Raw genomic sequence first — 13,220 nt, 5'->3', positions numbered from 1 at the left:
ACCTTTGCTCCTCACTCTAAGGCAGGCTCCAGCTGGGGAGACCTGGGGAGGTCTCATCATGTCAAGTTTACCAAGCTTCGTCTCCCATCAAGGCCATGGCTGAGCCTGAAGCTAAGGCATTTGGAGGTTACAGGGGATTAAGTTTTGTTCAATGAATGGAGCAAAGATACAGGAAGCAGATACAGGTCTTTGAAAGAGCCCCAAGCATGCCAGCCACTATTGGTGCCTCTTGTCTTTGCATTGGTTATGGCTTTGACAATTTACATATAAATTTGATTTTCATCTGCAGAATCCAGTTTTCCCAGTGAATTTTTATGCTATGGTGCAATGTGGAAAACAGACTGGGAAAGGCAGAGGAGATACAGAGGGCCTAGTTAGAGACATTTCAATAGTTCAGGGGAGATATGGTGGGGGTTGGTTCAGGGTGGCACCTTGGGTCTGGGCTGATCCCTGTGTTTCAAGGCAACATGTTAGCAGATAAAAACAGAAGGTCTTCTCTACCTCTGATTTATTCATCACATACAGTGATGGTCATACATCCAATGGCCATTTGGAACTAATGTTGAGTGAGTTGTTTTTTGCTCTGTTGTTGACAGTAATGATGACAATTCATGCAATGACCATTTGGAACCAATGTGGACTGACTTGTTTTTTGCTCTGTTATTGACAGTAATGGTGACAATTTATGCGTTGCTGGGGGTAAGTGTAGATGGTGTGGTAGCTACTTTGGGGCCTCTATTCTCTTTTCAGGATCCTGATGAGCTAAGGTTTTTCTCTCTCCTTGTTCCTAGGTAATAAGTATGAAGTCAAGGTATACACTGGTGATGTAATTGGTGCAGGGACAGATGCTGATGTCTTCATCAATATTTTTGGAGAGTATGGAGACACAGGTAATGGGTTTGAATTATTTTTTTCACAAGCCAAGCCCAGGACTATTTTGTAGATGGGGTTCCCACAATCCTGGCAGAGGAAGGCAGCTTGAGCCCCACTTTGGGCTCCTCTATTGAGCATCTCACTTTTTGTGATGTGGTTTGGAGTGACCTGTCCTGGGCAGCAGGTGTTCATTTTGTGTTGTAAAGTTTATGTGTGTGATGTGTTTTCCGATTATAGTATGGCTGGTGTGTGGGTTGATTGCAATTGTCCTGCATCTCAGACCATGGACACTCCCAAGCTTCACATCTCTAGGAAACTCATTCTCACTCTATCTTCCTAAGCTTCATGCCCATCTTGAATTATACTTTGGGATGTTGCTGGGTGTGGCCTGATTCAATGCAGTAGTTTGGGGCAGAACAGAATGAGGCTGGGAATACAATTTGACTTGGCCTCACAGGGAAAGCAAGAACTGAGAGCTCAGACACAGCTGTAGGTGTTGAGAGGAAGTTCAGGTCAGAAGAATGAGACAGGTGGTTCTCTTCTGCTTCTGCCAATTTAGCAGAATTACATAGGAGTTGGAAAAGCTACAAAGACATGTAAATTTTGTAACAATATACTAAAGAATTCAAAATGCATTGCTAAGCTTATAAGGAAAAAAAAAAGAGAAATCTCCAGGTGCCAGTGCTAGAAATGAAGAGGGAATTCAAAACCAAAGTGTTAACTATGAATAGATGTGGTGGCTCCTGGAAGGAGAGAGCTTTCATGCTCAACAATCTAGAGGATGAGCTTTCATACCCATGTGGGGTCAGGAAATGAGACCTTGGCCCTGCATGAGTCAAGAGATTTGAAATTAAAACTGAATATAAAGCCAGAAGCCCTGATGGTTCAGAGGAGCATCTTCCGTGAAAAAATAGACCAGGAAAAAATTTGCTCATCAGTACAGTAAATGTTTCTTGGCAAGAGCTCTAAATTTTAAAAAAATGCTGAGAAATTGATACCTTAGGCCTGCACTGCATGTGGGCTTGAGGTTTGATTTAACACTACAAGTGTGATTTGGGACCCCCTCTCCCTCAAGTACAGAAAATTGGTTTCATGCCAGTAATACCTTTAGATATTTGGCAAAAGCATTTGCAAGACTGCCTGAAATTTCCACAGATAAAATACTGAAGATGTGTTCACTTTCCAAAACTACAAAACACTCAAATATATAATTCATCATAACTAAGCATTAATCAACACAACACACAATAAGATTAAATCCTCAAGAATTTCAGATAATTAGATACATTGTGGTGAAACTAAAGGCAAAGGGAAATATTTTAAAAGGAAACAGATTTGGCAGATTACTTTCTATAAAAACAATAGTTAGATTGATAGCAAATTCCTATCAGCAACCTATGTAGGTCATAAGTACGTGGAATAGTGTCTTCACTATTCTAAGCAAGGATATATATCATCCCATAATTCTATACCAGCTAGGTTATCATTCCAGAGTGACAGCTAAATTAGCAAATTTCCATGCAAACAAAGATAAATAGAGTTTACCATTCATATGCTTAAACAACCACTAAAGGATATACTTCAAGAAAAAGGAAATTGTACACAGAAGAAAGGAATGAGATACAAGAAACAAAGGTGAGCAAAAATGGATAACTATGTAATGCATCTAAGCAAGCATTGACTATACAAAACAACAAAAATGATGACTAACATCAGCGCATGAAGAAATGTGGACCTCAACAATTAAAATCAACAATATTTGAGAAGGAAAGTGGATGATGAGAGTTAAGACATAGTAAGGGTCTTGGCCCCTGCTGATCTCCCCATTCCCAGGAGAGTAGGGATAATGATTAACTATAGATTTTAATAAGTATGCATATCAAAATTGTAAAAGTAACCACCCCAAAACAGAAATGTATAATTTGAAAACCAAAGGAAGACATAAAAGGGAATAAAGAATCCAATCGAAGGAAGGAAATGAAGAAAGGGAAGCAAAGAAAAAACATGGCTAATAGCAAAAGTAAAACAAATGTATTAATAAATAGAACAGAGTCAGCATTTAAAAGATGGATATTCTTTTAGATGAAAATTCAAAAATCCAGCTTAAATACAGTATATGATACAGAAAGTCTGAGAATAAATGGGATGAAATAAAATATACCAGGAAAACATTAACAAACAGGAAAGATTCTGGCATAGCTATATTAATATCTGTCAAATGAAACTTTAAGGCAAACAACTTTGTTCAAATAAAAATAGACAATGACAAAAGGAATAACGACAAAAAGAATGATACAATAATTTTGAACTTGTGTAAACTTAACAACATATTCCCAAAATATGAAGCAAAAATTAACAAAATTCTTGGAGGAATTTGGCAAATACAGAATCACAGTGGGAGATTTTGATACAATACTCTCAATAATGGATAGGCCAAATGCATACAAATTTAGTATGAGTGGAAAAGATTTTAACTACACAGTTAATAAGCTTGACCTAAAGGGAGTATATAGATTACTGCATCCAACTGGTAGAGAATACACATTCTTATCAAGCATATAATGAACATATACAAAATCACAAAGCAAGCCTTAACTTAAAATGAATCAATAATATAGAGACAACATTCTTTGATAATAAGGCAATAAAATTAGAAGAAATGTCCACATCTCACCCCATTTAAAAATTAAAAAGCATATGTCTAAGTAATTAAAGAATAAATTATAATATGAATAATCTGATGGCACATGTTATATCATCACCACCACCACCACCACCACCCGGAACAGAATTTATCTGGGGAAACTAGAGGAGACAGTAGCAATAGCAACTATGCAGGTCCCTGTTACCCATCACATACTGGGTCATTCCAGGAGGATCTTGCAGGGCAAGACTGCAGACCTGGGAGAGAAACACTGGCCCTTGGGCTGTGAGGTCTAAGCTACATTATTGGAGAAGGCTAGCCTCTTTCCTGGGGCTGGGGTCCCATAGCAATATGACATGGGAGAATCTTTGCCTTTGGTCCTCTTCTGCCACATCATCATTTATGCTTGAGGGAACATGAGGGTCTCCTCTAGCATAGTAAAGAGGCTGGGGTCCAAGCCTTATGATTGCCACTATATGATGTAGCCTGATCTTTCATCTCAGCATCCTAAAAAGATTCTCTTAAGAACATGCTATAGCCAAATTCCAAGGAGATCTGTAATCACTAAAGAAATTAGAGCAGCAATTAAAATTCACCCAAGACATCACACCAAGAAGATTGTTCAGGCAAAATCTAACAAATATTTAAGAAATTATGAATCTCCATCTTATATAAATAGTTTCGAAGAATAGGGAAAAAGGTAATGTGTCCTAGTTTATTTTATGATTTTTGATACCAAAATCAGGCTGATAAATTAAGAGAAAGAAATGTACAGATTAGTCTTATTTATGAATAAAGACCTAAAAAGTTATTTATTTATTTATTTATTTATTTATTTATTTATTATTATACTTTAAGTACTAGGGTACATGTGCACAACATACAGGTTTGTTACATATGTATACATGTGCCACGTTGGTGTGCTGCACCCGTTAACTCATCATTTACATTAGGTATATCTCCTAATGCTATCCCTCCCCACTCCCAACATCCCATGACAGGCCCCAGTATGTGATGTTCCCCACCCTGTGTCCAAGTGTTCTCATTGTTCAATTCCCACCTATGAGTGAGAACATGCAGTGTTTGGTTTTCTATCCTTGCGATAGTTTGCTCAGAATGATGGTTTCCAGCTTCATCCACGTCCGTAAAAAGGACATGAACTCATCCTTTTTTATGGCTGCATAGTATTCCATGATGTATATGTGCCACATTTTCTTAATCCAGTCTATCATTGATGAACATTTGGGTTGTTTCCAAGTCTTTGCTATCGTGAATAGTGCCGCAATAAACATACATGTGCGTGTGTCTTTATAGCAGCATGATTTATAATCCTTTGGGTATATACCCAATAATGGGATGGCTGGGTCAAATGGTGTTTCTAGTTCTAGATCCTTGAGGAATTGCCACCCTGTCTTCCACAATGGTTGAACTAGTTTACAGTCCCACCAACAGCTTAAAAGTGTTCCTATTTCTCCACATCCTCTCCAGCACTTGTTGTTTCCTGACTTTTTAATGATCACCATTCTAACTGGTGTGAGATGGTATCTCATTGTGGTTTTGATTTGCATTTCTCTGATGGCCAGTGATGATAAGCATTTTGTCATGTGAAAGACCTGAAAATCTTAAATATTAGCACACCAAATTGATAAATAAATATATAGATATGTGACAAATAATTTCTACTCTGTAGGCTTTATTCCAGGGATTTAATGATAATTTAACATTAGTCTATTTGTATAATTTATTATAGTAACGGACTAAAGAGAAAGAATTATCTTGATAGATGCAGGAAAATTTGCATTATTTACTTTTTAAAAACCCATAGAAAACTAGAAATAGAATTTCTTTTGAAAAATATAAGGCTATCTACCAAAATATGCACAAATATCATGCTTAATTTTGAAAACTTGAAAGCACTCTTTTTAAAGTCAGAAACAAAAGAAATAGTCCAGCTACTCATTATTTCTATTCTTCACAGTACTAGAGGTCCTAGGGCCAGAAAAAAGGGCAAGTAAAATAAATAAAAGCTATAACGGTTGAAAATGAAATAACAAACTTTCATTTTTGTAAAAAATAATGATCATCTACAAAATCCAGGAGAATTTACAAACCATTAGAAACAATGAAAGAGAAAGTTACTAAAGTTGCTGGATATAAGATTACCATACAAAAAGTAATAAAAATTAGTAATTCAAACATTTAATTTAAAAATATATTATTTGCATTAGCAATTACAAGTTACCTAAGAATAAACATTAAAAAGAGCCTTTTGGGAAAACTATAAATTTTTATTGAAGGATATACAAGAATATGTAAATAAATTGAGAAATATGTTCGTGGATGAGAAAAGACTCAAATTCATTAATATGGCAAATTTTCCCAGGTTGTTTTATAAATGCAATGCAATTTCAGTCGAAATCTTAAAAGGCAATACCCCACAGCTTACATTGCTACTAATATTCATGTAGGGCTAAGCCATAAAGAGCTAAATATTGACAAGACGATTTTGAATAATGAAAATAATGCTAACAATATTAATAATATGAGAATATTTGCCCTGCCAGATATTAAGACATTTTAGGTCTCTAAAAACTAAAACAGTGTGATATTGCTAGATGGATAAACAAAATAAAGCAATGAAACAGAATAAAGAGTCTAGAAGCACACATAGAGTTGGCATTGTAAATCAGAAGGAAAAGATGAAATGTTCGATTACTGGTATTTGAACAATTGTCTAACCATATGAAAAATGATAAAATTAAATTCCTGCCTTTTACCACTCACAAAATAACTTTCAGATGGGCTGAAGACTTAAATGTGAAAAAACAAAAATACAAAATTTTTAGAAGAAACTCTAAAGGAGTATCTTTTTAATCTCAATTTAGAGATGGGATTTTGTAAATAATTCATTAAAAGCATAAGCAACAAAGGAAAATATTGATAAATTGAAGTCTATTAAAACAAGAAAAATATCTGTATGATAAACATAGGCAAACAAGACAAGAGAAAAATGGAATAAAAGATATAAATGGAAAAATTACAGAAGAGCAAAGCCTAAATGGCCAAAATATATTCATGAACATATTCTCAATCTCCCCAAATAAGCAGGGGAATGCAAATTAAAACTACAATAAGATGCTGTTGGATACACACTGAATAAAAATTTTAAAAAATATATGTTAATGTTTGTGGGGAATAGGAATCTTCATATACTACTGGTGGTAATTAATGTAGTACAACCATTTTTGGAGGTAAATTTTGCAACATCTAATAAGCTGAAGATGAGCACACCTCAGGGTTCAGAAGCTGTAGGTATCTGTTCAGATCTGTTCTTACGAATGTGCAGTAGGAGATAGGTACAGAAGAGTCCATTTTAGTGCTGCTTGCAATAGCAAAAAATAAGAAGCAACCTAAATGTCCATCAGTAGATGAATGCATAGACAACAGTGTTTCCTTTATTCAATGACTATTATACAGCAGTCAGATGAATAAACTAAAGTTATGACTATCATCAAGGTACTCTCAAAAGGATAACATTAACTGAGAAAAAGCAAGTAGCGTAAGGGTATGTGACAATGATAACAGGAACAATAGCAACCACCTCAGCAGCAATGATAATATAATAGTGACTATCACACTTCAGGAGCCGTCTTTATAGATACATATATATGCAAACAAAAATTCTTGGGAATGATATATACCAAGTTGAAGATAGTGTTTATTTTGGGAAAGGAGTAGAAGGGAAGAGATGGACAGTGAGGCCTTAGACATATCTGTCATGTTTTACATCCTTAAGAAATGAGAAAGGTCTGGAGAAAACTGGACAAAATGTTAGTATCTGTTATCTCTCTTAAATCTGGATGGTGGGTACATGAATGTCTTATATTATTTTCTGTATGTTTGAACTGTCACAATCTAAAATTTAAAAAAAATTAAAAAGAAAGAACACAGGATGGTTTCAGCAAAAATTGGTGCCTAGATAAGATTTGTAGATACACAATAATGGAAAATTGCAGAGCAGAAAGAACAGGTTAAAATTTGAGTCCTAACTAAGTGCTTATAACCTGCATGACTTTTGGCAAGTTGTTTAACTTCTCTAAGTCTCTGTTTCTTCATTTGCAAGACGGAGTTAATAATATCTCCTTCTTGAATTGTGGTGAGGAATAAATGGGAGTAAAACCCAAAACTATGTTAAACAACCAGCAGCATCTGATAGTATTAATACTTACCAGCACTGTTTTCCAGAAAAGGAGTCAGGTCTAAGGAAGTCTGTAGGCTGAATACCAACAGCCCCGTTACCAACTGCTGTGGCTATTGTTCCAATTCAGGACAAGCAACTGGCAAAAGCAAGGCAGGGTCCTAGATCTAGAGATGGGGGTACAAATCGGTTTAGTAGGATCGGGACTCTAGAGTAAGGCAGAAATCAAAAGCTCAGTTATAAGACCTGGGCACAAGCCACACATGAAGCAAACCTCTGCCTTGTTCAGAGACTGGAGGGATGTAAGGAGCCCTTAGATCTCAGGAGGAAGTTGCCCTTGTTGACTTTGGAAGAGCATCTTTCAGTGGGCGGACCATGAAGGCTTGGAAATTCTTTTCTTCTGGTCTTTTTGTAATTTCTTTTGTATGTCTGTGCATACAGGGGAGCGTAGGCTAGAAAATGAAAAGGACAACTTTGAAAAGGGAGCTGAAGACAGGTTCATCCTGGATGCCCCGGATTTGGGGCAGCTGATGAAGATCAATGTTGGCCACAACAATAAGGGGGGCTCTGCAGGTTGGTTCCTGTCCCAGGTGAGTTCAGCTGCTTCTCTGCAGTCCCTGTGGCCTTGGAAGGGGGGCCTTCTTGTTCTTCAGAGGGTTGTATCTCAGTCCCAACTTTCCTCTCTAGGTCCATCTGCATCCACTCTTCTACCTAAGCCAGATGGCCAGCCATTCTGTCCTCCTTATGGCCTCCAAGACTTCACCCACGTTACCATCTTCACAGGAAGTCCAGTACCTTCTCTTTTTTTCCTCTCTCTCTCTCTCTTTTCTTTTCAGGGTACATGTGCACAATGTGCATGTTTTTACATAGGTATACATGTGCCATGTTGGTTTGCTGCACCCATCAACTTGTCATTTACATTAGGTATTTCTCCTAATGCTATCCCTCCCCCAGCCCCCCAGCCCCCGACAGGCCCCGGTGTGTGATGTTCCCCGCCCTGTGTCCAAGTGTTCTCATTGTTCAATTCCCACCTATAGGTGAGAACAGGCAGTGTTTGGTTTTCTGTCCTTGTGATAGCTTGCTAAGAATGATGGTTTCTGGCTTCATCCATGTCCCTGCAAAAGACATTAACTCATCCTTTTTTACAGGAAGCCCAGTACTTTCATCTGAACCTAGCCGGGGCCTGTTCATTCTTCAAGACTCTGCCATGAAGCCTCCCTTGACCGTGGCCCACCAGAACCTCTCCCTCCCATGAAACTTTAGAACCCTGCTTGCTTATAGCATTCATTTGATCCAAGCGTACGCTTTCTTGTGACTTATCTTCACCTGTTGCTTTGTACCACAAATTTCTGGATCTCAAGTGTTATAGTTTCACCTATCCAGGACAAAGTTAAGAATCAAGAAGAAAGCAAAAAGGCTCCTGAGCAGCTAAAACGTATTCCATTCAAAGTTTGTAAAGAAATCTCGTGTCCCTGGCTCTATCTGGCCTTGCCCTGATTTTGAAGGAAGCCCCCTTCAGACTTGCACTCAGAATCTGGTGCTTACCTGTAATCCCTTCTAGTAAACTTGTTTCCTGTAATTTTAAACCTCTAGTGGAAAATTAGAAGGGGAAAGAGGCACTGTAATGGGTAGGGTTATCGAGAACAGTAAGGGGAAGTCAGAGAAGATATAAAATACCAAAAGAATATTAAAAATTCACACCAGGCTGAGGTCAGTTAGAAAACAGGCAACCGGCCTTTTGCATAGACTTCCCTCAGTTATGAAGACATCAACGTATAATATTTCTGTTCATTACAGAATGATAGGAAAAGGTTAATGTGTTATATATTTTTGAAAAAGTATTTTGAGAAAGGTCTTATTGCTTAAAATAGAAAACTCAGATTTATAACAACTTGACTGCAAAGAATGAGGCTGTCTGATAGTTGAGGTTTTATTATTGCTTAACTTTATTTATCTTCTTATATCAGGAAAATATTTGGCTGCAAGGATCAGAAGATTCAAGTGCAGTGTCAAACAACTAGGAGCTTATTTTTTTCAGCTCATCCTGCATTTCTTCAGCCAGGAAATCCAAATGTGGTCAGCTCAGGGCTGGTGCAGCTGCTTTCTGATGCACCTGCTCCCTCTCTGTGTTACCATCGCCAGCACTGGGACTTTCATCCTCCAATTTGTTGCCTCATGAGCACATGATAGCTACTGAATCTCTAGGCATCTTATCTATGTTCCAGACAGAAAGAGGGGGAGAGAAAACGGGGATAAAGACTTTGACAAGGGGCATAAAGACTGTTTTCTGGCAAATCATGCCTTATTTTGAAAAAAGCAGAGCCCTCCTTGGAACTTCTGGCTACATTTCACTGGCCAAATATGTATTATGTGGACACCCTAGCTGCAGTGAAAACTGGGAAATTGGGCAGTTAGCTTTCAGCCTGTAGAATAGAAGTGGACTAGGAAGAAGGTGATTGGAAAGGGTGTTGAGTGAACATCCTAGTGATGGCCACACCTCTTTTCATAATTAGTCTGAAAGTTCCTTGAGGGCACCTCCCTAGCTCTTGGCATGGGACTGGGCATTGAATCAACAAAGGAAGAAATGCCCAAATTCCTTTGGAAAGGAAGGGCTTGCCTGGTCCTAAGAGCAGCAAGCCTGGAGGGTACCAGGAGGCTAAGTGGAACTGCTGCTTGGATTGGAGAAGAAATAGGGTGTGAGTCCAGAATCCAAATAGCCAATACACCAGCAGAAGTGTGTTTTCAGGTGGTTTTCTGCTTAGCTGGGCAAAGGGGGGAGAGGAGGCCTGTGCATTTTATGACCTCAGCCAGGGCAGGGCACAGAACAGGTACCTTGAAGTCCACTTTCTTCATTCTGAAAAGAAAGACAGCAGAGTAAAAACACAAGGTTTAGTGGACGGAGCTTTAAAGGGTGAACGGTTTCACCCTCTTGAACTCAGGTTCCTTCTTGGTCACATGGGTGCGTTGTGCTCTTAGGAAGGTTCCCCAAGGAGGCAGGTTCATATGCCAAGATGTGTTTCTTTGTTGTCTTACCCTCAAAGGGCAGCTTGGCAAGGTGTGAAATCTATGGGTGAAAACACTTTTTTCCTTTAAAACTTTGTGGATTGTATTCCGTTAACTTCTGAAATTTGATATTGAGGCCAAGTAGACTTTTCGTTTCTTTCCGGGTAACCTAATTTTTTTTTCCTGCCAGATGCTTGCAGATGTTTTTCTTTATATTAATTCAAAAGTCTTGCCAGACAGCATCTAGGAGTAGGGTCTTTGCCTGCCCTTCCTTCCTTCCTTCCTTCCTTCCTTCCTTCTTTCCTTCCTTCCTTCCTTCCTTCCTTCCTTCCTTCCTTCCTTCTTTCCTTCCTTCCTTCCCTCCTTCCTTCCGTGTTTGTTTTTAATTTCTCTGAAACATAGTATGTGTTTTCTATCTGATGGGCAGGCTATTTGTTTATTCATTTATTTGTAATTAATTTATTTATAGGTCAGAAAAGAGATTTCTTATTGTATGTTAGATTCTTGCTCGGGTGGCATTTGTTCTGGTCTCTTTCTCAGGACAGCCAATTGCCCATCTATTGGATTTCCATTCTCTACCTTCCAAAACCGGCAGCTTCCCCTTTACTCCTGTCATCTCTACTTTTTTGCATTCCTTGAGAACTTGTCAAATTCCCACCACATCATTGATTTGCTGTTCCACACTGAGTTCCACTTCTTTCTCCTGTCAATGTATATTTCAATTCTGAATGTATTTCTTTTAATTATTTTTTCTTATAAAACTAATACATGTTCATCATAAAACATTTAGAAAATACAAGTAAACAACAAAAAAAACCACTCATAATTTTACCACCCAAACATAACCAGTTAATATTTGGATGAATATCTTCTAGTCATTTTTCTATTAATTAATATATATATCACTTATCACCTATATATGTATCATATTATCACCCATATATATGTGTATATATATTCATTATGACACCATATATATGTATATATGTACATATACATACGTATATACGTATATATGTACATATATGTATATATGTATGTATATGTACCTGTATATATGCACATATATGTGTATATATATATGACACCATATATATATATGGTGTCATAATGAATACAATATTTTACAAACTTGTTTTCATTTTTAAATATAGCATGCATATATCCCCATGTTATTTAAATAGAATGACATGGCTATTTTACTATATATATATATATTTTTTTTGAGACAGAATGTCACTCTGTCGCTGAGGCTGGAGTGCAGTGGCATAATCTTGGCTCACTGCAATCTCTGCCTCCCGGGTTCAAGCGATTCTTCTCCTGCCTCAGCCTCCCAAGTAGCTGGGATTACAGGTGCCCGCCACCATACCTGGCTAATTTTTGTAGTTTTAGTAGAGGCAGGGTTTCACCATGTCAACCAGGCTGGTCTCGAACTCCTGACCTTAGGTGATATGGCCGCTTCGACCTCTGAAAGTGCTGTGTTTACAGGTGTGAGCCACCACGCCTGGCTACAGTGTAATTTTTAATGATGGAAATAAGTGTTTTAGATCTACCATGACTTATTAAACCAATCTCCTTTGGTCAAATGTTCCTATTTTTTCCTCAAAATTATTATATGACATAATTATGCTATATACTGTATATTATGTAATATATAAAATGTATATTATGCTATACAGGTTGAATATACCCTATTGGAAATGCTTGGGACCAGAAGTGTTTCAGATTTCAGGTTTTTTTGAATTTGGAATATTTGCATATACATAATGAGATATCTTGGGATGGGACCCAAGTCTAAACATGAAATTTATTTGTTTCATATACACCTTATGCAAGTACCCTGAAGGTAATTCTACACAGTATCAGTCAATAATTTTTTACATGAAGCAAAGTTTTGACTGTGTTTGGACTGCAACCCATCATATAGGGTCTGGTGTGGAATTTTCCACTTTTGGTGTGTTGTCAGCACTCAAAAAGTTTTGGACTTTGGAGCATTTTGGATTCCGGTTTTCAGATTAGGGATGTTCAACCTGTGTGTGTGTGTGTGTGTGTATATATATATACAGTATACTATTATACTATAAATAGTGCTGTGACAAACGTTTCATGCCTTATCTTTATGCACATCTGTGATTATTTCTTATGGTAAATTCTCAGGAGTTGGTGAAAGAACAGGCAGAATTTTAAGAACTTTGATCTATTTGCTGCTGTATAGTTTTATTTTTCTTGATTCCCTTTCTTACTTAACTTAGTTATTTTTTAATCTCATCTGATTGCCTTTTCATTGTAGTCTTATCTGTCTTTAAAGATATTTACTCCGATTTCATAAAGACTAAATCTGCTTATATTCTTTTAAGCACATCAGTTGAATGGTGTGAGTTCTTTTGGTGGGTCCCATATTAGGTTCTTTCCAGAGTTCTGCCCCTCCTCTGATTCTTTAGAATGATCTTCTCTGTCTTTGATTCAAGAATTTGCAAGGTCTTAAGTTGGTGTATTCCCTTT

General features: G+C 37.4%; 1 protein-coding gene across 2 annotated transcripts in view; it reads left to right on the top strand.

Annotated features, from left to right (window-relative positions):
* LOXHD1 (lipoxygenase homology PLAT domains 1) overlaps positions 1-13,220 on the top strand; it is a 181,154-nt gene that overhangs the window by 38,135 nt on the left and 129,799 nt on the right. For both annotated transcript variants that reach the window (XM_008955622.4, XM_055102498.2), the window contains exons 5-6: positions 792-890; positions 8,157-8,305. In XM_008955622.4, the coding sequence (XP_008953870.3) occupies positions 792-890; positions 8,157-8,305 (248 nt within the window). The remainder of the gene's footprint in view (positions 1-791; positions 891-8,156; positions 8,306-13,220) is intronic.

This window comes from Pan paniscus, chromosome 17 (assembly GCF_029289425.2).
Source record: "Pan paniscus chromosome 17, NHGRI_mPanPan1-v2.0_pri, whole genome shotgun sequence".
NCBI classification, from domain to species: Eukaryota; Metazoa; Chordata; class Mammalia; order Primates; family Hominidae; genus Pan; species Pan paniscus.
Note: the sequence above shows the minus strand (reverse complement) of the source record. Positions and strands in the feature narration are given on the sequence as shown.